Consider the following 20,718-nt stretch of genomic DNA (forward strand, 5'->3'; position numbering starts at 1 on the left):
TTTTGCTCGACCCCTCCCCCACAACATCTTTCCCTCATCACATGCCATAGTACTTTAGAAGCCCTACCATTGAAGAATCTCAAAGGTCTTATATCTATAAAAGTCCTCTTTTATGATAAGTGCAATTTTGTTCATGGGATGGGGAGAGGGCGGGGGAATAGATCACTAATATTTATTGAATACTTCTATGTGCTAGGCACTTTACACACAGTATTTCTGTTTATCCTTATAATAAACCTATTAGTTTAGGTATTAGCTATATTTTACAGATGAAGAAACTGAGGCTGAGAGAAGTTAAGTAAGTCACCCAAATTTGCATATGTACGAAGTAAACAACTAGGATCTGACCCTGCATCTACCTAATGCCAAAGTCTATGACCTGTCATCTACCTCATGCTACCTCTAACAGATATTTTCACTTTCAGAGATAATATAATGATTCACTGATACTTTACAACAGTGATTCTTTGGGGTCATAAGTCCCCATTGAAAACGTGATGAAAATTATGGACCTTCTCTTCAGAAAAATGCATACATTTTTCTGAAGGTGATGGGGGGAGTCTTTTAAATTTTCATTTTGTACCTTATTATATTCTGTATTTTCTAACTTTACACTTATATTGTCTTTTAAAAAAAGTAAACAGGGTTATCTGGGTGATACTATCAGCCATTTTTGTTTTTCTGCTCTGTATTAAAAAAAGAAAGTTAATAACACACATACATAACAACACATACACACTTCAAAAAGAAGTCTTTCCAGAGTGATCTGAGTCTATGTGAAATGAATCTGATTCTCTCTCAGGAGTCAGGCAGGGATAAGTGAGAGGGCTGGGTCAAGAATAGGGCACCTTCCCTGAGGGCCTTGTGGAAGAATCTGCTAGTAGCTAAAAGAGGAGCCCTAAGAAGAAGTTTCTCTACTACATCTAATCTACTGAAGACTGGGCCTTCTCGGGGATGCATGCTTCCTACGATTTTAAGTTATGCTTTAGTTCGCCCTCCCACCTTTTTTTCAAATGGAACCAAGTAACTGGCTGTTGCCTCCCAAGAGGACATTAAAAAGGTTGGGATCTGATGTAATCACAACACATTTATTTTCACAATAAAATGACATTTGTTTACTTACAGGAAGCAGAAAAGCTATGCCTTATCTGGCTTAAAGTGGGTTCACATCCAGTTCCTAAATAGCACACCATTTCCAATAATTCTTTTCTAAGAGGTACCTTTCCCCTGTCCTTCAAACAAACCCTTAGGGATCCCTACATTTCATAAGCAGCTCAGTTTATGAAATCAACAAGAAATAATTTTTGAGTTCTGTAACCTGTAATTAAAAAACAAGTGTCCAACATGGTCACTCAATAAGCTGAGTTTCCAGTCTACATGGGAAGGAAATAAGAACCTTCTTTTATAAGATTTTTAATTGGAAAACAGCAATTGCACTGTTCTTATCAGTATACCCAAGATGTTATATTTATTCTCTTGATGGATAACAAATGCTATGTGATTTCCCTAGTCATTCCCTCTTGTTCCTCCTACTCATTCCATCCAGATCCAAAAAGAGATAAAGAGAACAACTTTACTTGTTTATCTAGTTGAGTGACATATTTACCACATTTTGGGAAGTAAGAAAAGGAGTTATGCTGAAAGCTTTGTAGACACGGGACACATGAAAAGCCAAAGAGTATAAAAAAGCCAGTCAGGGAGCTTTCCACAAGTATCAATTCAACTCCAAGCAGGCTGGACCTACCCAGAATGGGCAAGAAGATCTCTCTTTGGGACTTTTCTCCTCACCTTTTCTAGTTCATGCACATCTGTCTCCAGCATTGCTCTCTGTTTCTTAATTTCCAGGAGGTTCTCTAGTATACTCTGCTTGGCCTGCAGCCCTTTGTCAAAGCGGTTATACATCCCACACCAGAACCTCAAATAGACAAAAAGGGTGGGGGGGGGGGAAGTGGGTTAGTTTAGCGGGAGTGATTGATTACCAATGTTTTCCTTGTGCCAAGAAAATATTAGCCTAGTAGGTGGGAAGATCTCATGAGTACTGTAATTTGATGACATTAAAAAGAATGGACATGCTCATAATTGGAAAGAGTAAAGATACCAGCAGAAAAATCTCAGGTGAAGGAGACACTTTAGACTTTAGCAAACTTGAGGTTCTTTTAAACAATCAAATTATGCTTTTACTTTGAGATAATTATAGACTCACATGTAGTTTTATGAAATAATAAGGGAGAGGAGTGACATCACCAAGATGGCAGAATAGGAAGTCCTGGACTCTCCTTCCCCCAATGGATACACTAATTTAATTGCAACACAAGGATCAATTCCCTTTATGAGAAATCCAGCAACTCACGGAGAGGCTTCTGCAGCCTGGATAAGTATGAAACCAACCAGATTGTAAATAAAACATCTGTAGAAAAAGCAGAAACATCCACTCATCATAATCCCTACTCCCAGCACAGTGCCACAGGATCAGGAGGAAACCCCCATTCCCAGCTTCTACCTCAGAATGGAAGAAGCTGGACTGCACATCTAACATCCCAACTTCTCCAGGTGCCACCTGAAAGACCGGCTTCTTTCTCACCTATTTCAAAGAGTTGAAAGGGTCTGGCATGTGATAGTGTCCGGAGGGCTACAGAGAAGAAAGTGGCAGTTTCAACTAGCATGTAGGCATGTACCACAGCTCCTGTACCTGGCTCAACACAGGGTAGGGGGAAAATCCCAGTTCCCAGCTTCTCCCTGGGAAGGGGAAAAGTTGGAACATGCACCCAGCATTCTAAATTCTCCAGGATCTACCAAGGGAATGGCTTTTGTGCCACCTGCCTAGGAGCATTGATGAAACTGGACATACTCTGGATGCCTGGGGGACACTAATAACAAAGACAGCAGTTTAAACTAGGACAATGGGTTGAAAGGCCCACAGAAGCTCTGGCTTGGTTGGCTGGTGAATGTCTTCTCCTATACAAGGCCAATTCATATGACTGGGAGTGATGGTGGATTTTTCTAATGTGGAGAAAAAGGGTAACACAATCTGAACAAAGAAAGAAGCTAAAACTCCAGAAAGTGACTCTAATGAAAATATATGAATGACCCGACATAGAACTCAAAGTATCCCTCATGGAAAATCTCAACAAGCTCAGGAGAACAATCCATAAACAAAGTGAAAATTTCAACAAAGAGACAGAAAATGTAAAAGAATAGGCAGATGTCTTAAAGCTGAAGAATACAATAACTGAAGTAAAGAATCCAATAGAGGAGTTCAACAACAGACTAGAGCAAGCAGAAAAAAGACTAAGCAGACTCAAACACAGATTATTTGTCATTATCCAGTCAGAGGGACACAAAGCAAAAAGAATAAAAAAATAAATAAAATAGCTTAAGGGACCTATGGGACACCATTAATTAGCAGACCAATATATGCATTATGGGAGTCCCAAGAGAAGATAGGAAGGACTAGAAATCTTATTTAAAGAAATAATGACTGAAAACTCTCTAAATCTGGGGTAGGAAATGGATATCCAGATCTAGGAAGCCAAAATGACCCAAATACGATGAATCTAAAGAAATCCACACTGAGACATATGATAATCAAATTGTCAAAAGTCAAAAACAGAATTTTGAAAGCAGTAAGATAAAACCAACTTGTCATATGCAGGAAAATCCATTAGGACCATCAGCAGACATCTCAGCAAAAAAACCTTTCAGGTCAGAATAGAGTAGAGAGTGGGATAATATATTCAAAGAGCTGAAGGAAAACTAAAACTATGAACCAATAATGATATATGTAGCAAAACTGTTCTTCAAAAACTAAAGAGAGAACACGACTTTCCCAGACAAACAAAAGCTAAGGGAGTTCATTACCACTAGACCTGCCTCACAGGAAATCTAAAGGGAAGTCTTCTCTTTAGATTGAAAGGGAAATGAAAATGAAAACAAAAATGAAAGAATGCTAAATAGCAACACAGTAGCATAAAAAAGTATAAAAGTTGTTGGTGAAGGTAAGTATATAAACTAATAAAGAATACTATATTACTGTAATGATTGTGGGTAAGTCACTTTTAATTGTAGTATAAAGTTTTTAAAAAGTATTAACATAATTATAAAGTATGCCAATGAATATACAATATAAATAGATGTAAACTTTGACATGAATAACATAAGGGAGAAGAAGAAAACGTGTAATGTGTGCATAATTGAAGTTAAGTTGTTACTTGCTTAAGACAAGAGTGTTAGACTGTTAGATATTTTATGTAAGCCCCATGGTAGCTACAAAGGAAATACCTACAGAAGTTAAAAAAAAAAAAAAAAGTGAAACAAATCAAAGCATAAACTAAACAAACAAACAAACAAAACAAACAAAACATAAAGGAAGAGAGCAAGAAATGAAAAGAGGAACAACAACAAAATCCCTACAAGGCAAACAGAAAACAATGAACAAAATGGCAACAGTAAATCATCCCCTATCAATAATTACTTGAAATATATTCATAGATTAAACTCCTCAATAAAAATACACAGAAAGACTGAATAGTTTAAGAAAAACATCCTATTATATGCTGTCTATAAGAGACTCACTTTAGATTTAAGGGTACACATAGACTGAAAGTGAAGAGATAAAAAAAGATATTCCATGCAAATTGTAACTTAGAAAAAGAAAAAATGCACGTGTGGCAATAGTAATATCAGACAAAATGAACTTTAAGTCAAAAAATGTCACTGAGACAATGAAGAATTTTATATAATTATGGAAGAATCAATACACCAGGAAAATATAACAATTATAAATATATATGCATTCAACATCAGAGTACCTAAATATGTAAAGCAAACACTGATGGAACTGATGGGAGAAACAGACAAAAATACAGTAATAGATTACTTCGATACTCTACTTTCAATTATGGATAGAAAAATCAGAGAAAGAAATCAAAAAACAAATAGCAGACTTGAACAACTCTATGGAACAAATGGACCTAATAGATATACAGAATATTCAACCCAGTAACAGTACAATACACATTCTTTTCAAAAGTACATGTAACATTCTTCAAGGTAGGTCACATGTTAGGTCATAAAATAGAGCTTATCAAATTTAAGAAGATTAAAATCATACCAAGTATTTTTTTCTGTTCACAATGGAATGAAACTAGAAATCAATAGCATAAAGGAAACCTGGAAAGTTAAAAAATATATGGAAATTAAAAAAACACACTCTTAAACAACCAGTGGGTCAAAGAAGAAATCAAAAGGGAAATTGGAAATTATCTTGAAACAAACAAAACCACAACATACCAAAATATGTAGGATGCAGCAAAGGCAGTACTAAGAAGGAAATTTATAAGCTCAGCTATTACAGAAAACGGTATGGAGGTTCGACAAAAAATTAAAAATGGAAGTACCATATGATCCAGCAATCCCACTTCTGGGTAGAGGAACTGAAATCAGTATTTTGAAGAAATATCTGCACTCTCATGTTCATTCTGGCATTATTCACAAAAGTCAAGATATGGACTCAACCTAAGAGTCCATCAATAGATGACTGAATAAAGAAAATGTGATATATATACATAATGGAATACTATTCTACCTTAAAAAAGAAATAAATGCTGTCATTTGTGACAACATAGATGGAACTGGAGGACACTATGTAAGTGAAATAAGCCAGACACAGAAAGACAAAAACTCTGTTCTCACTTATACGTGGAAGCTAGAACAATCAAACTCATAGAAACAGAGAGTAAAATTGTGGTTATCAGAGGTTGAGATAGGAGAGAATGGGGAGATGCTGGCCAAAGGGTAGAAAGATGCAGTTAGATAAAAGGAATGAGTTTTTGAGGTCTTCTGCCCAGCATGCTGACCATGGTTGACAATAATGTATTGTATATTTCAAAATTGAAGAGAGTAAATTTCAACTGTCTCACCACAAAAAATGATGGCTAAATGAGGTGATAGATATGTTAATTAGCTTGATTTAATCATTCCTCATTTTATTAATATATCAAAACATCACACTGTACACCTGAAATATATACAATTATGACTGGCCAATTAAAAATATTAATAAAAAGAGAAATTTATAGTGATAAATTATAGTGATAATTTATCGTGATACTAAAAAAGAAGAAAGATCTAAAATGAAAAACCTAACTTTATATCTCAGGAACTAGGAAAAGAACAAACTAGCCCAAAAGTAGTGGAGGAAGGAATAATAAAGACTAAAGAAGAAATAAAAGAACTAGTGAATATAAAATCAAAGAAGCTAAGAGGTGAGGCCAGATGCAGTGGCTCACTCTTATAATCCCAGCACCTTGGGAGGCCAAGGCAGGAGAATTGTTTGAGGCCAGAAGTTCAAGACCAGCCTGGACTACACAGAGAAACCCCACCTCTACAAAAAAATTTAGAAAACAGCACATGCTTGTAGTCCCAGCAACTTGGGAGCTGAGTTTGAAGGACTGCTTGAGCCTTGTCCTGTCTGCAGCCAGGCCAGCAGAGTGAGTCTCTGTAAAACAAACAAACAAACAAACAAACAAAGAAACTAAGAGGTGTTTATTTTTCAGAAAAAAAATTCCAAAATTGATAAAACTTTAGCTAGACTAATAAATAAATAAAATCAGAAATGAAAAAGGAGACATTACAACTGATGTAACAAAAATTTAAAAGATCATAAAGACAACAATGTACCAATAAATTGGATAACCTAGAATAAATGGATAAATCCTTAGAAACATACAACCTACCAAGACTGAATCACAAAGAAAAACTGAACAGACTAATATTGACTAAAGAAATTGAATCAGGAATCAAAAACCTCCCAGCAAAGAAAAGCCCAGGGCTAGAGGCTTCACTGAAGAATTCTCCCAAATATTTAAAGAATTAATGCTTTTTAAATTGTGTCTATTTGATTCTTCTCTCTTTTCTTCTTTATTAGTCTGGCTAGTAGTCTATCTATTTTGTTGATCTTTTGAAAAAACCAGCTCCTGGACTCATTAATTTTTTTGAAGGGTTTTTCATGTCTCTATCTCCTTCAGTTCTGATCTGATCTTAGTTACTTCTTGTCTTCTGCCAGAATTTGTTTGCTCTTGCTTCTCTAGTTCTTTTAATTGTGATGTTAGGGTGGTGATTTTAGATCTTTCCTGCTTTCTCCTGTGGGCATTTAGTGCTACAAATTTCCCTCTAAAGGCAGGTTTAGCTGTGTCCCAGAGATTCTGGTATGTTGTGTCTTCGTTCTCATTGGTTTCAAAGAACTTATTAATTTCTGCTTTAATTTCATTAATTACCCAGTAGTCATTCAGGAGCAGGTTGTTCAGTTTCCATGTAGTTGTGCAGTTTTGAGTGAGTTTCTTAATCCTGAGTTCTAAATTGATTGCACAGTGGTCTGAGAAACTGTTTGTTATGATTTCCGTTCTTTTGCATTTGCTGAGGAGTGTTTTACTTCCAATTATGTGGTCAATTTTAGAATAAGTGCAACGTGGTGCTGAGAAGAATGTATATTCTGTTGATTTGTGTTGGAGAGTTCTGTAGATGTCTATTAGTTCGGCTTCGTCTAGAACTGAGTTCAAGTCTCATTGCTCCATCTAATATTGACAGTGGGGTATTAAAGTCTCCTGCTATTATTGTATGGGAGTCTAAGTCTCTTTGTAGGTCTCTAAGAACTTGCTTTATGAATCTAGGTGCTCCTGTATTGGGTGCATATAAATTTAGGATAGTTAGTTCTTCTTGTTGCATTGATCCCTTTACCATCATGTAATGCCCTCCTTTGTCTTCTTTTTTGACCTTTGTTGTTTTAAGACTGCTTTTTTTAAAATTTATTTTTTATTTTTTGCTTTCCATTTGCTTGGTATATATTCCTCCATTCCTTTATTTTGAGCCTATGTGTGTCTTTGCATGTGAGATGGGTCTCCTGAATACAGCACACCAATGGCTCTTGACTCTTTATCCAATTTGCCAGTCTGCGTCTTTTAATTGGGGGCATTTAGCCCATTTACTTTAAGATTAATATTATTATGTATGAATTTGATCCTGTCATTATGATGCTAGCTGGTTATTTTGCCTGTCAGTTGATGTGATTTCTTCATAGTGTCGATGGTCTTTACCATTTGGCATGTTTTTGCAGTGGCTGGTACTGGTTGTTCCTTTCCATGTTTAGTGCTTCTTTCAGGAGCTCTTGTAGGGGAGGCCTGGTGGTGACAAAATCTCTCAGCATTTGCTTGTCTGTAAAGGAGTTTATTTCTCTTTCACTTATGAAGCTTAGTTTGGCTGGATATGAGATTCTGGGTTGAAAATTCTTTAAGAATGCTGAATATTGGCCCCCACTCTCTTCTGGCTTGTAGGGTTTCTGCAGCGAGATACGCTGTTAGCCTGATGGGCTTCCCTTTGTGGGTAACTCGACCTTTCTCTCCCTTAACATTTTTTCCTTCATTTCAACCTTGGTGAATCTGACGATTATGTGTCTTGGTGTTGTTCTTCTCGAGGAGTATCTTTGTGGTGTTCTCTGTATTTCCTGAATTTGAATGTTGGCCTGTCTTGCTAGGTTGGGTAAGTTCTCCTGGATAACATCCTAAAGAGTGTTTTCCAACTTGGTTCCATTCTCCTCATCACTTTCAGGTACACGAATCAAATGTAGGTTTGGTCTTTTCACATAGTCCCATATTTCTTGGAGGCTTTGTTCGTTTCTTTTCATTGTTTATTCTCTAATCTTGTCTTCATGCTTTATTTCATTAAGTTGATCTTCAATCTCTGATATCTTTTCTTCCGCTTGGTCAGTTCAGCTACTGATACTTCTGTATGCTTCATGAAGTTCTCGTGCTGTGTTTTTCAGCTCCATCAGGTCATTTATGTTCTTCCTTAAACTGGTTATTCTAGTTAGTAATTCATTTAACTTTTTTTCAAGGTTCTTAGCTTCCTTGAATTGAGTTAGAATATGCTCCTTTAGCTCAGAGGAGTTTGTTGTTACCCATCTTCTGAAGCCTACTTCTGTCAATTCATCAAACTCATTCTCCCTCCCATTTTATTCCCTTGCTGGCAAGGAGTTGTGATCCTTTGGAGGAGAAGAGGTGTTCTGGCTTATGGAATTTTCAGCCTTTTTGCGCTGGTTTTTCCTCATCTTTGTGAATTTATCTACCTTTGGTTTTTGAAGCTGGTGAGCTTCAGATGGGGTTTCCTCTGTGGATGTCCTTTTTGTTAATGTTGATGATATTTCTTTTGCTGTTCTGTTTTTTTTTTTTTTTTTGACGGAGTCTCACTCTGTCCTCCAGGCTGGAGTACAATGGTGAGATCTCAGCTCACTGCAACCTCTGCCTCCTGGGTTCAAGTGATTCCCCTGCTTCAGTCTCCTGAGTAGCTGGGACTACAGGTGGGCGCCACCACGTCTAGCTAATTTTTTGTATTTTAGTAGAGACAGGGTTAAACCATGTTCATCAGGCTGGTCTTGAACTCCTGACCTTGTGATCCACCTGCCTCAGCCTTCCAAAGTACTGGGATTACAGGCATGAGCCACTGTGAACAGCCAATGTTGATGCTATTTCTTTCTGTTTGTTAGTTTTCCTTCTAACAGTCAGGCCCCTCTGTTGCAGGTCTGCTGGAGTTTGCTGGAGGTCCACTCCAGACCCTATTTGCCTGGTTATCACCAGTGGAGTCTGCAGAATAGCAAAGATTGCTGCCTGTTCCTTCCTCTGGAAGCTTTGTCCCAGAGGGGCACCTGCCAGATGCCAGCCAGGGCTCTCCTGTATGAGATGTCTGTTGACTCCTGCTGGGAGGTATCTCCCAGTCAGGAGGCATGGGGGTCATGGACCCACCTGAGGAAGCAGTCTGTCCCTTAGCAGAGCTCAAGCACTGTACTGGGAGATCCATTGCTCTCTTCAGAGCTGGCAGGCAGGAATATTTAAGTCTGATGAAGCTGTGCCCACAACCGCCCCTCCCCCCCAACACTTCTCAAATTATTTCAATAAATCAAAAAGGAGGGCATGCTTCCAAACTCATTTTATGTTAGCCAGAGTTACCCTTATACCAAAGAAAATTATAGGCTAATATTGCTGATATTGAATATAGATGCAAAAATCTTCATGAAAATACTAGCAAACTGAATTCAACAGGACATCAAAAGGAACGTATACCACCATCAAGCACAATTTATCCCTGCAATGCAAGGATAATTCAACATGTGCAAAGTAATTAATATGAGACACCACATTAACAGAATGAAAGATAAAAATTACATGATTACCTCAATAGATGCAGAAAAAATGTGGCAAAATTCAATCCTCTTTCATAATAAAAACTCAGTAATTTAGGTATGGGAGGGATTTATCTGAACACAATAAAGTGTATATATTACAAACACACAGTAAACATCATACTCAATGTTGAAAGACTGAAAGCTTTACCTTTAAGATTGGGAATAAGACAAGAAAGCCTGCTTTCACTAAACCTAAGCATGCAGGTAAGAGACTTATACACAATAAACTACAAAACATTGTTGAAAGAAATTAAAGATGATACAAATGAATAGAAAGACATTCCCTGTTCATGAATTGAAAGACTTAATATTGTTAAGATGTCAATACTACCCAAAGGGATTTACAGATTTAATGCAGTTTCCATCAAAATCACAATGGTGGTTTTTTATAGAAATGGAAAAAATACATCCTAAAATTTATATGGAATTGCAAGTCACTCTGAATAGCAAAAACAATCTTGAAAAATAAGACAAAGTTGCAGGTCACACACTTCTTGACTTCAAAACATATTATTAAGCTACAGTAATCAATACAATATGGTACTGGCATGAAGACACACATATGGACCAATGGAATAGAACAGAGAACCCAGAAATAAACCATTGCATATACAATGAAATGATTTTTGATAACAGTGCCAAAATAATTCAATGCAGAAAGGACAGTCTTTCAAAGAAATAGGTGCTGGGAAAACTTTATATCCACATGCAAAAGAATGAAATAGAAATGAATAAATTCCTGGACACATACACCCTCACAAGACTAAACCAGGAAGAAGTTGAATTATTGAACAGACAAATAACAAGTTCTGAAATTGCAGCAGTAATAAATAGGCTACCAACTAAAAAAAGCCCAGGACCAGATGAATTCACAGCCAAATTCTACTAGAGGTACAAAGAGGAAATGGTACCATTCCTTCTGAAACTATTCCAAACAATTGAAAAGGAGTGACTTCTCCTTAACTCACTTTATGAGGCCAGCATCATCCTGATAGCAAAACCTGGCAGAGACACAACAAAGAAAGAAAACTTCAGGCCAATATCCCTGATGAACATTGATGCAAAAATCCTCAATAAAATACTGGCAAACTGAATCCAGTAGCACATCAAAAAGATTATCCACCACAATCAAGTCGGCTTTATCTCTCAGAGGCAAGGCTGGTTCAACATACACAAATCAATAAACGTAATTCATCACATAAACAGAATCAATGACAAAAACCACATAATTATCTCAATAGATGCAGAAAAGGCCTTCAATAAAATTCAACGTCCTTCATGTTAAAAACTCTCAATAAACTAGGTATTGATGGAACGTATCTCAAAATAATACGAGTTATTTATGACAAACCCACAGCCAATATCATACTGAATGGGCAAAAGCTGGAAGCATTCCCTTTGAATACAGGCACAAGACAAGGATGCCCCCTCTCACTACTCCTATTCAACATAGTATTGGAAGTTCTGGCCAGGGAAATCAGGCAAGATAACGAAATAAAGGGTATTCAAATAGGAAGAGAGGAAGTCAAATTGTCTCTGTTTGCAGATGACATGATCCTATATCCAGAAAACACCATCGTCTCAGTCTAAAAGCTCCTTAAGCTGATAAGCAACTTCAGCAAAGTCTCAGGATACAAAATCAATGTGCAAAAATCTCAAGCATTGCTATACCACCACCAAAAAATAGACAAGCTGAGAGTCAAATCATGAATGAACTTCCATTCACAATTGCTACAAAGAGAATACAATTCCTAGGAATACAGCTAACAAGGGATGTGAAGGCCCTCTTCAAGGAGAACTAGAAACCACTGCTCAAGGAAATGAAAGAGGACATGAACAAATGGAAAAACATTTCATCCTCATGGATAGGAAGAATCAGTATCATGAAAATGGCCATACTGCCCAAAGTAATTTAGAGATTCAATGCTATTCCCATCAAACTACTATTGACATTTTTCATAGAATTAGAAATAACTACTTAAAAATTCATATGAAATAAAAAAAAAACAGCCCATATAGCCAAGACAATCCTAAGCAAAAAGAACAAAGCTAGAGGCATCACACTAGTTGACTTCAAACTATACTACAAGGCTATACAGTAACCAAAACAGCATGGTACTGGTACCAAAACAGACACATAGACCAATGAAACAGAATAGAGATCTCATAAATAACACCACACATCTACTACCATCTGATCTTCGACAAACCTGACAAAAGCGAGTAATGGAGAAAGGATTCCCTATTTAATAAAAGGTGCTGGGAAAACTGGCTAGCCATTTGCAGAAAACTGAAACTGGAGCCCTTCCTTATACCTTATACAAAAATTAACTCAAGATGGATTAAAGACTTAAATGTAAAACACAAGACCATAAAAACCCTAGAAGAAAATCTAGGCAATATCATTCAGAAAATAGGCATGGGCAAAGACTTTATGATGAAATTGCCAAAAGCAGTTGCAACAAAAACTAAAATTGACAAATGGGATCTAATTAAACCAAAGAGCCTCTGAACGGCAAAAGAAACTATCATCAGAGTGAACAGACAACCTACAAAATGGGAGAAAATTTTTGCAATCTACCCATCTGACAAAGTTCTAATATCCAGAATTTACAAGGAATTTAAACAAATTTACAAGGAAAAAAACAACTCCATCAAAAAGTGGGCAAAGGACACAAACAGACACTTAAAAAAAAAAAAAAGATATTTATGTGGCCAACAAACATATGAAAGAAAGCTCAACATCACTGATCATTAGAGAAACACAAATCAAAACCACAATGAGATACCATCTCACGCCAGTCAGAATGGTGATTACTAAAAAGTCAAGAAACAACAGATGCTGGCAAGGCTGGGGAGAAATAGGAACACTTTTATACTGTTGTTGGGAATGTAAATCAGTTCAACCATTGTGGAAGACAGGGTGAAGATTCCTCAAGGATCTAGAGCCAGAAATACCATTTGAACCAGCAATGCCATCACTGGGTATATACCCAAGGGAATATAAATAATTATATTATAAAGATATATACACACGTATGTTTATTGCAGCACTATTCACAATAGCTAAGACTTGGAACCAACCCACATGCCCAACAATGATAGGCTGGATAAAGAAAATGTGGTACATACACACCATAGCATACTATGCAGCCATAAAAGGAATGAAATCATGTCCTTTGCAGTAACATGGATGAAGCTGGAAGCCATCATCCTCAGCAAACTAACACAGGAACAGAAAACCAAATACCGCATGTTCTCACTCATAAGTGGGAGCTGAACAATGAGCACACATGGACACAGGGAGGGAAAAAACACACACCAAGGCCTGTCAGCAAGGGCAGGGGTAGGGAGAGCATCAGAACTAATAGCTAAAGCATGTGGGGCTTAATACCTAGATGACAGGTTGATAGGTGCAGCAAACCACCATGACACATCTTTACCTATATAACAAACCTGCACATTATGTACATGCATCCTGGAACCTAAAATAAAATAAAATTAGAAAAACAGAGACAAAATAAAAAAGAATGAAGTTGAACCCTTACTTTACATCATAAACAAAAATTAACTCAAAGTATATAAAAGACCTAAAGGTAAGAGTGAACATTGTAAAATTATTTACATTGAACACAGGATAAAACGTCATGACACTGAATTCAGCAATCTTATATCACAGATATAAGACCAAAAGCATAGGTAACAAAATAAAAATGGATAAATTGGGCTACATCAAAATTAAACTTTCGTGTATCAAAATACACTATCAGAAGAGTGAAAAGGAAACCTGCAGAATGGGAGAAAATATTTGAAAATCATGTATCTAGTAAGGAGTTATTATCCAGAATATATTAAAAACTCCTACAACAACAAAATTATAAAGTGTGCAAAGGACTTTAATAGTCATTTCTCCAAAGAAATTAAAATGGACAAGACACACACAAAAAGATGTTCAACAACACTAATAGAGAAATGAAAATCAAAACCACAATGATATATCACCTCACACCCATTAGAACGGCTACTATCCAAATAAAAGGAACAAAGCACAAAGAATAACAAGTGTTGGTGAGGATGTGGAAAAATTGGAAACCTTGTCCACTGATGATGGGAATATAAAATGATGCAGCCACTATTTAAAACACTATGGTGCTTCCTCAACAATGTAAAAACAGATTTAACGTATAATCCAGCGATTCCACTTCTGGATACATATCAAAAGAGTAGGAGCCTGAACAACATAGCAAGACCCTGTCTCTACAAAAATAAAATAATTAGCTGGGCGTGGTGGCACATGTATGTAGTCCTAGCTACTCGGGAGGCTGAGGTGGGAAGATCACTTGAGCCCAGGAATTACAAGTTACAGTGTGCTATAACTGTGCCACTGCATTCCAGCCTGGGTGACAGAGCGAGACTCCATTGCAAAAAAAAATTTAAAAAAAAAAAAATTGGAAGCAAGGACTCAAGATACTTTTACAAACATGTTCCATTCAGTATTATTCACAAAAGCCAAAAGGAGGAAGCAACCCAATGTCCACTGCCAGATGATTAAAAAAAAAATACGGTATATACAACCAATTAAATATTACTCAGCCTTAAAGAGGAAGGAAATTGTGACACATGCTACAATATGGATGACTTTTGGGGACATTATGCTAAGTAAAATAAGCCAGATACAAAAGGAAAAACATCGTATGATTCCTCTTATATGAGGTAGCTGGATTAGTCAAGTTCAGAGATAGAAAGTAGATTGGTGGTTGCCAGGGACTAGGTGGCATGATTTGTTTAATGGATCGGGTTTCAGTTGAAATGATTTGTTCAATGGGTAGGGTTTCAGATGAAAAAGTTCTAAAGATTGACCTAACACTACTGAACTAAAACCTAAAAATGGAACTAACCTAAAACCTAAAAAAGTGAACTAACACCTAACAATGGTCAAAAAGGTAAATTTTAAGTGTATTTTACTACACTTAAAAGTAAATTTAAAAAGAAATAATAGCGTTCCCATGGACTCTTTACTCAGTTTCCCCAATGGGTAACTGCAGTACAATATCCCAACCAGGATACTGAAACTGATAGTCAAGATACCAACAATTCCACTAGACAAACTCCTGTTCTCCTTTAGTAGCCACACCCACCTCCCCCTCATATCCACCACCCCCTCAGAGTGTGGACTCTGTCCTTAGCCCTTCGTAACCATTAATTTGTTCTCTATTTCTTTAATTTTGTAAAGAAATTTATGTAAATGAAACTATACAGTAGATAGCATTTTGAAATTGGCATTTTTCATTTAACATATTCTCTGCAAGGTGCTGCATATATTTAGTTTGTTCTTTATTGCTGAGCAGTATTCCATGGTACAGATGGACCACAGTTTGTTTAACCATTTACCTGTTGAAGGACATCTGGGCTGTCTTCAGTTTTTGAGTATATGAATAAAAATGCTATAAATATTCATGTAGAGGTTTTCATATAAACAGAAAGTTTGATTTTTTTCCGGCATATATGGCCAAGAGTACAATTTGTGCAATTGTTGGGGCATATGGCATTTGCATGTTCAGTTTTTTAGAAAACTGACAAACTTTTTCAAAGTGGCTCCATACTATTTCATATTTCTATTACATAAATGAGCCAAAGGTAGCCTCTGCATATGGACCTTATGTTGTTTATTTTTTCTGAGCAGGCTGGGAACCCATTCGCTCAAAAGCCTACCAGTACCAAAATCAAATTTTTACACATCCAATTGTTTTAAATAGCCAAAGTAAGCATTTTTTAACCCTTTAGAGCCTTCCTGTCTTGCATACCCCACAAAACTGCACCCAACATCTGCTAACCAAAGATAAGATTAACCCTGGAGTAATAAAGACCTCACATCACTGTTGCCCTTCAGAACCCTCTGACCCAGCAACTTCCTGACATGCTGCCTAGTGATCTAGACATGTAAACCCCTCTGATATTCCTCTTTCTTGAAGAGAAGTTTTCTTGCCTTTCTCCCCTTCTGAGTGCTGGCCTCCACACTCATGCAAACATGCCTGCTGAACACCCTACACCCGCCCCCCTCAAAAAGCTTGTTGTGTGCTACGGCGGTCATATCTTTTCGTTTTCTCCTTGATCAGTCCTGAAATCCCTCAACTCATTACAAGTGGCAACAAGGATGGAATTTTAGTGATGACCAGGAAATCAATATGGGACCTACCAAGTCAATAGGAGGATTAATGTCAAAACAACCCTGGATGACCTTAAGTACTTGGGACTCAGAATTTGGAACACCTTCGCATAACTTTGGCATGGCATTCTTCTGTACTGAATTGCACTCTACATTTTCTTTTTTTTTTTTTTTTTTTTTTTTTGAGACGGAGTCTGGCTCTGTCGCCCAGGCTGGAGTACAGTGGCCGGATCTCAGCTCACTGCAAGCTCTGCCTCCCGGGTTCACGCCATTCTCCTGCCTCAGCCTCCCGCGTAGCTGGGACTACAGGCACCCGCCACCTCGCCCGGCTAACTTTTTTTTGTATTTTTTAGTAGAGACGGAGTTTCACTGGGTTATCCAGGATGGTCTCGATCTCCTGACCTCATGATCCGCCCGTCTCGGCCTCCCAAAGTGCTGGGATTACAGGCTTGAGCCACCGCGCCCGGCCGCACTCTACATTTTCTATGGTCTCCCCCATGCCTCATGAGACTGGAGAAGAGGCAGTGCCAGTATTTGAGTAAATCCTCGCCATCAGAACTGACTTTTGAGAGAGAGGCACCAAGCTGCCCAGGGAAGGGCAGTCTGCTCACCTGGGTCTCCCACTAGAAAAGCACTAGGTCGGCACTTGTGGGCCTGAATAGAAAAAGGGAAAGTACATACCTATGGATCACATGTGGGTTACCCCAGATCCCATAATGGTCTATAGTGGGAGAGTTCCCCATGGCCAGACTGGTAATATGTGATGAGAATACTCTGAGATGAGAGTCCCTGGACACTGCTATGGCAGGCAAACAAGCTGATAAGGCAGAGATGTCAGTCTGATGTGGTCTCCTAAGTACAACTGGGAGAGACACTTGCAAGCAGCTAGTAGTCCTCTGCTATCATGACAATAATGCTTTTGATACTCTCATTCCAGTCCTCTGTTGGAAGTATACTGAGCTCTCCATCTTTTGGCTGAGCCGACTAAAGCATTATTTCAGTGACTAAATCAAGGAAAGTTATATCCCAGGACACCAAAGGAAGTGACTATCCTACTCAAGGGATGCTCCAAACCATAAAGTAGGTGCATGTTGGACCTCGCTGTTGGTTGCTTTTCACCAGGGTTTGCCCAGAGAGGAGGCAGAAACTCAAACTCCTGCAGGAGATGAGTTGGAAGGGAAGATCCTGGGGAAGAGAATTGGTGACCTCTAAAGAAGAAAGCAGCAGCATGGTGTCATCATGCTAGGGACTAGGGCCATTTACCCTCTGCTTTGCCAGTAACCACCAGCAAAGTCATAAAACAGAAAAACAAAAGAAGATGGCCACTTCTCTTTTGGAGCAGAAAATGCATCCTCTTTCTTGCCCTTACATCCAGTCTCTCCTTAAGGACCTGACCCAGGAACTGAACGAAAAAGGGGCTGTCTGACTATATATACAGAATATATCTGGCAGGGAGCAAACTCCACCTAATAAGGGAATTAAACAATTGGCTGCCATAGTACAAGATGGAAAACAATGGTGTCACTGCTAAAGGATCCCACATAATAAGCATGGAAGGTAGGAATGACCCTCAAAAGAGGCTTTGTGCCTCAGTCCACATATACCTTGTTGATGTGGATTTTTATGGCTTGGTGGGCTTCCCATCCTATATTAGGCCTTATAAAGGCCTGGGAAGACTGTCAATGGAAAATGTTAACCAAGGCTAAAGATCTCCTCCATCAGCTGGGGATGTTGAGGTGGGTTTATCAGGCAACAGATGACCTGCAGCACGATGACTTGGCAAGTCCAGAGGAAACTGAATTCAGTCCCACATCTAACTACTTATTTCTCAGGAGGGTTCCTGACAAGTGTAAGTCCTCCTTTTGGGCAATAATGGCTAATGCTAAAACAATTTAAGAGTTCATAGCTTCACTCGATTTAGTAGAAATACATGAAAGACAAACTCAAGTGTTGCCTGTTAATTTTATGAATATAACTCCATCTAGCCTAAATCAAAATTACTACCAACAGTTATGCTGCACCCTTCTAGACCAAGCAAACCACGTAGAGCCAGGTCCATGGTTTAGCTTGAGCCCTGAGATAAACAAAAGGGGTTACATTGGACTCTAATGGACAAAGGGGCCCAAATCGGATGTTCTCTCATACATTGGTGAAACAAGTATTAACATTTACTAGGGTTAGATTACAATCTGCAGCAGGTATTCAAAGTCAGTCTCATTTGGGAAACCTGCTCCTGATCTCCTTCAGTGGCAGGGACCCACCCCCACATAGGGATCTGGTGGTTGCAGAAGGTGGCTACTTCCAGCAGACAATCACCCTTTTACCATATTAACTGTAGTTTGGCTCCACAACATTGGCTGGCTTTGTTGGACATGGGTGCCCAAATCTCCCCAATCCTAAGAATCACTCATGCTTTAAAGGAATCCCCTCAACCCTCACCCTGTCCAGGAGGATGATTATGTAAAGGAGCAATTATTTACTTAACTATTAAAACTGATCCAGTTCTGCTAAAAGATGCTTTGAATCTGGTTGTACCCCTGAGACTATCCCTTTTCCCATTATTTGAATAGACTTCTTCAATCAGCTAGTAACTCCACAGAACCTAATGCTTTTATGGTATTGGTGGCACTACCTGGTAGGAACCAATTAACTTTCCCCTACCAGTGCAGGTGGTAAATATGGCACAGAACAAGCTAAGGCAAGACCCTGAAAGATTATAGGCCATCATAGCTTAGTTAAATAACATGTACTGATTCTTACCATCTCACCTGTCAATTCCCTGGTAAAGCCTATGTGTAAAGCCACTATTAATAAAGAGAGGTTAACTACAGAGAGTTAAATAAGAGCACCTTTTTATTGGAGCACTTCTACCAGATATCATCACCTTAATGGACGACATTCAAAACAACATAGATAAATTGTACGGAGTTATATACTTGCCTAACATGCTCCAATTGGGAAATATTTTGTAGAAGAGCTAATCACAATTTGTCTTCACTTTTGAGGGTGAAGAGTGTATTTTTTTCCCAGCGACTTATGGAATACTCAAATAGCCCTGTGATCAAACATGTGCAGACATGACTTAGATGCCTGCCCCATATTTCTACCAGAAATTCAGCTTTGGCATTATATTGATAAAATTCTCCTTACTAAACCTTGCCAAGATTCTGTCTCAGAGGCTATCACAACTGCGAGCAAACACTTCAATGAGAGGGGATGGTGTCTCAGTCCCCTTAGGCTGCTATAACACAATACCATGGATTGGGTGACTTATAAACAATAGAAATTTATTCCTCACAGTCATGGAGGCTAGGAAGTGCAAGATCAAGATGACAGCAGATTTGGCATCTGGTGAAGGTCCTCTTCCTGCTTCATAGATGGTTGTCTTTTTGCTGTGTCCTCACATGGCAGAAGGAGCAAACAATGTCTCTGGGGTCTCATTTATAAGGGAACTAATCCCATTTATGAGGGCTTTGCCTTCTCGGTCCCAACTCCTAATACCATCACATTGGGAGTTACGATTTCAACATATGAATTTGGGAGAACATAAATATCGTCTACAGCAGATAGGAAACTGCCCCACATAAGGTACAAGACCTCTCTATTAAATCTCGGGGTTACCTTTGGAACTCAGAAGGCTGAACTATTCTCAATCTGGTAAGACAAGCTCCTAGTGCTCCAACCTCGCACACTGGTAAAGAAGATCCAACATTTGATAGGAATGTTTATATTCTGGCTCCAACACACTCCTCACCTCCAATATTTGCTACTGAGTCACCTGTAAGTCTCATTTTTCAGTGAGAACCTGGAGCAATGAGGTACTAGATAAACTAAAGGATGCTATCACTTTGGCTCTCCTGTTAGTGTACCTCAGATAAAACTTAAAATGAGATGTTTCTGACACACACACACATACACTCTCTCACACACACACACACACACACAAATTGTTTCCTAGATTCTCTGGAGGTAAACCTAAATGCAAGAACTAAAACTGTAAAATTCTTTTTTTTTCCCACAAGAAGATTTAGAAGACTAAAACTGTAAAATTCTTAGAAGAGAACATAGAGGGAAATCTTCATGACATGGAAGTTGGCAATGATTTCCTCAATATGACACTAAAAGCACAGGAAACAAAGAATAAATGGATAAACTGTACTTTATCAAAATTTTGTGCACCAAAAGATACTATAAAGAGAATAAAAAGGCAATCAGAGAATGGGAGAAAATATTTGCAAATCATATATATGGTAAGGGATTGATATAACGAATATATAGAGAATTCCTAAAACTCAACCACAAAATCAAACAACCCAATTCA

General features: G+C 38.1%; 1 protein-coding gene across 1 annotated transcript in view; it reads right to left on the reverse strand.

The window, feature by feature from the left end:
* The window catches only part of MTMR8 (myotubularin related protein 8), a 111,589-nt gene that overhangs the window by 4,937 nt on the left and 85,934 nt on the right, over positions 1 to 20,718 (reverse strand). Inside the window, exon 13 of the mRNA XM_001097351.4 lies at positions 1,789 to 1,915. Coding sequence (XP_001097351.1) covers positions 1,789 to 1,915 — 127 coding nt within the window. The remainder of the gene's footprint in view (positions 1 to 1,788; positions 1,916 to 20,718) is intronic.

The sequence above is a fragment of the Macaca mulatta genome, chromosome X, assembly GCF_049350105.2.
Source record: "Macaca mulatta isolate MMU2019108-1 chromosome X, T2T-MMU8v2.0, whole genome shotgun sequence".
NCBI classification, from domain to species: Eukaryota; Metazoa; Chordata; class Mammalia; order Primates; family Cercopithecidae; genus Macaca; species Macaca mulatta.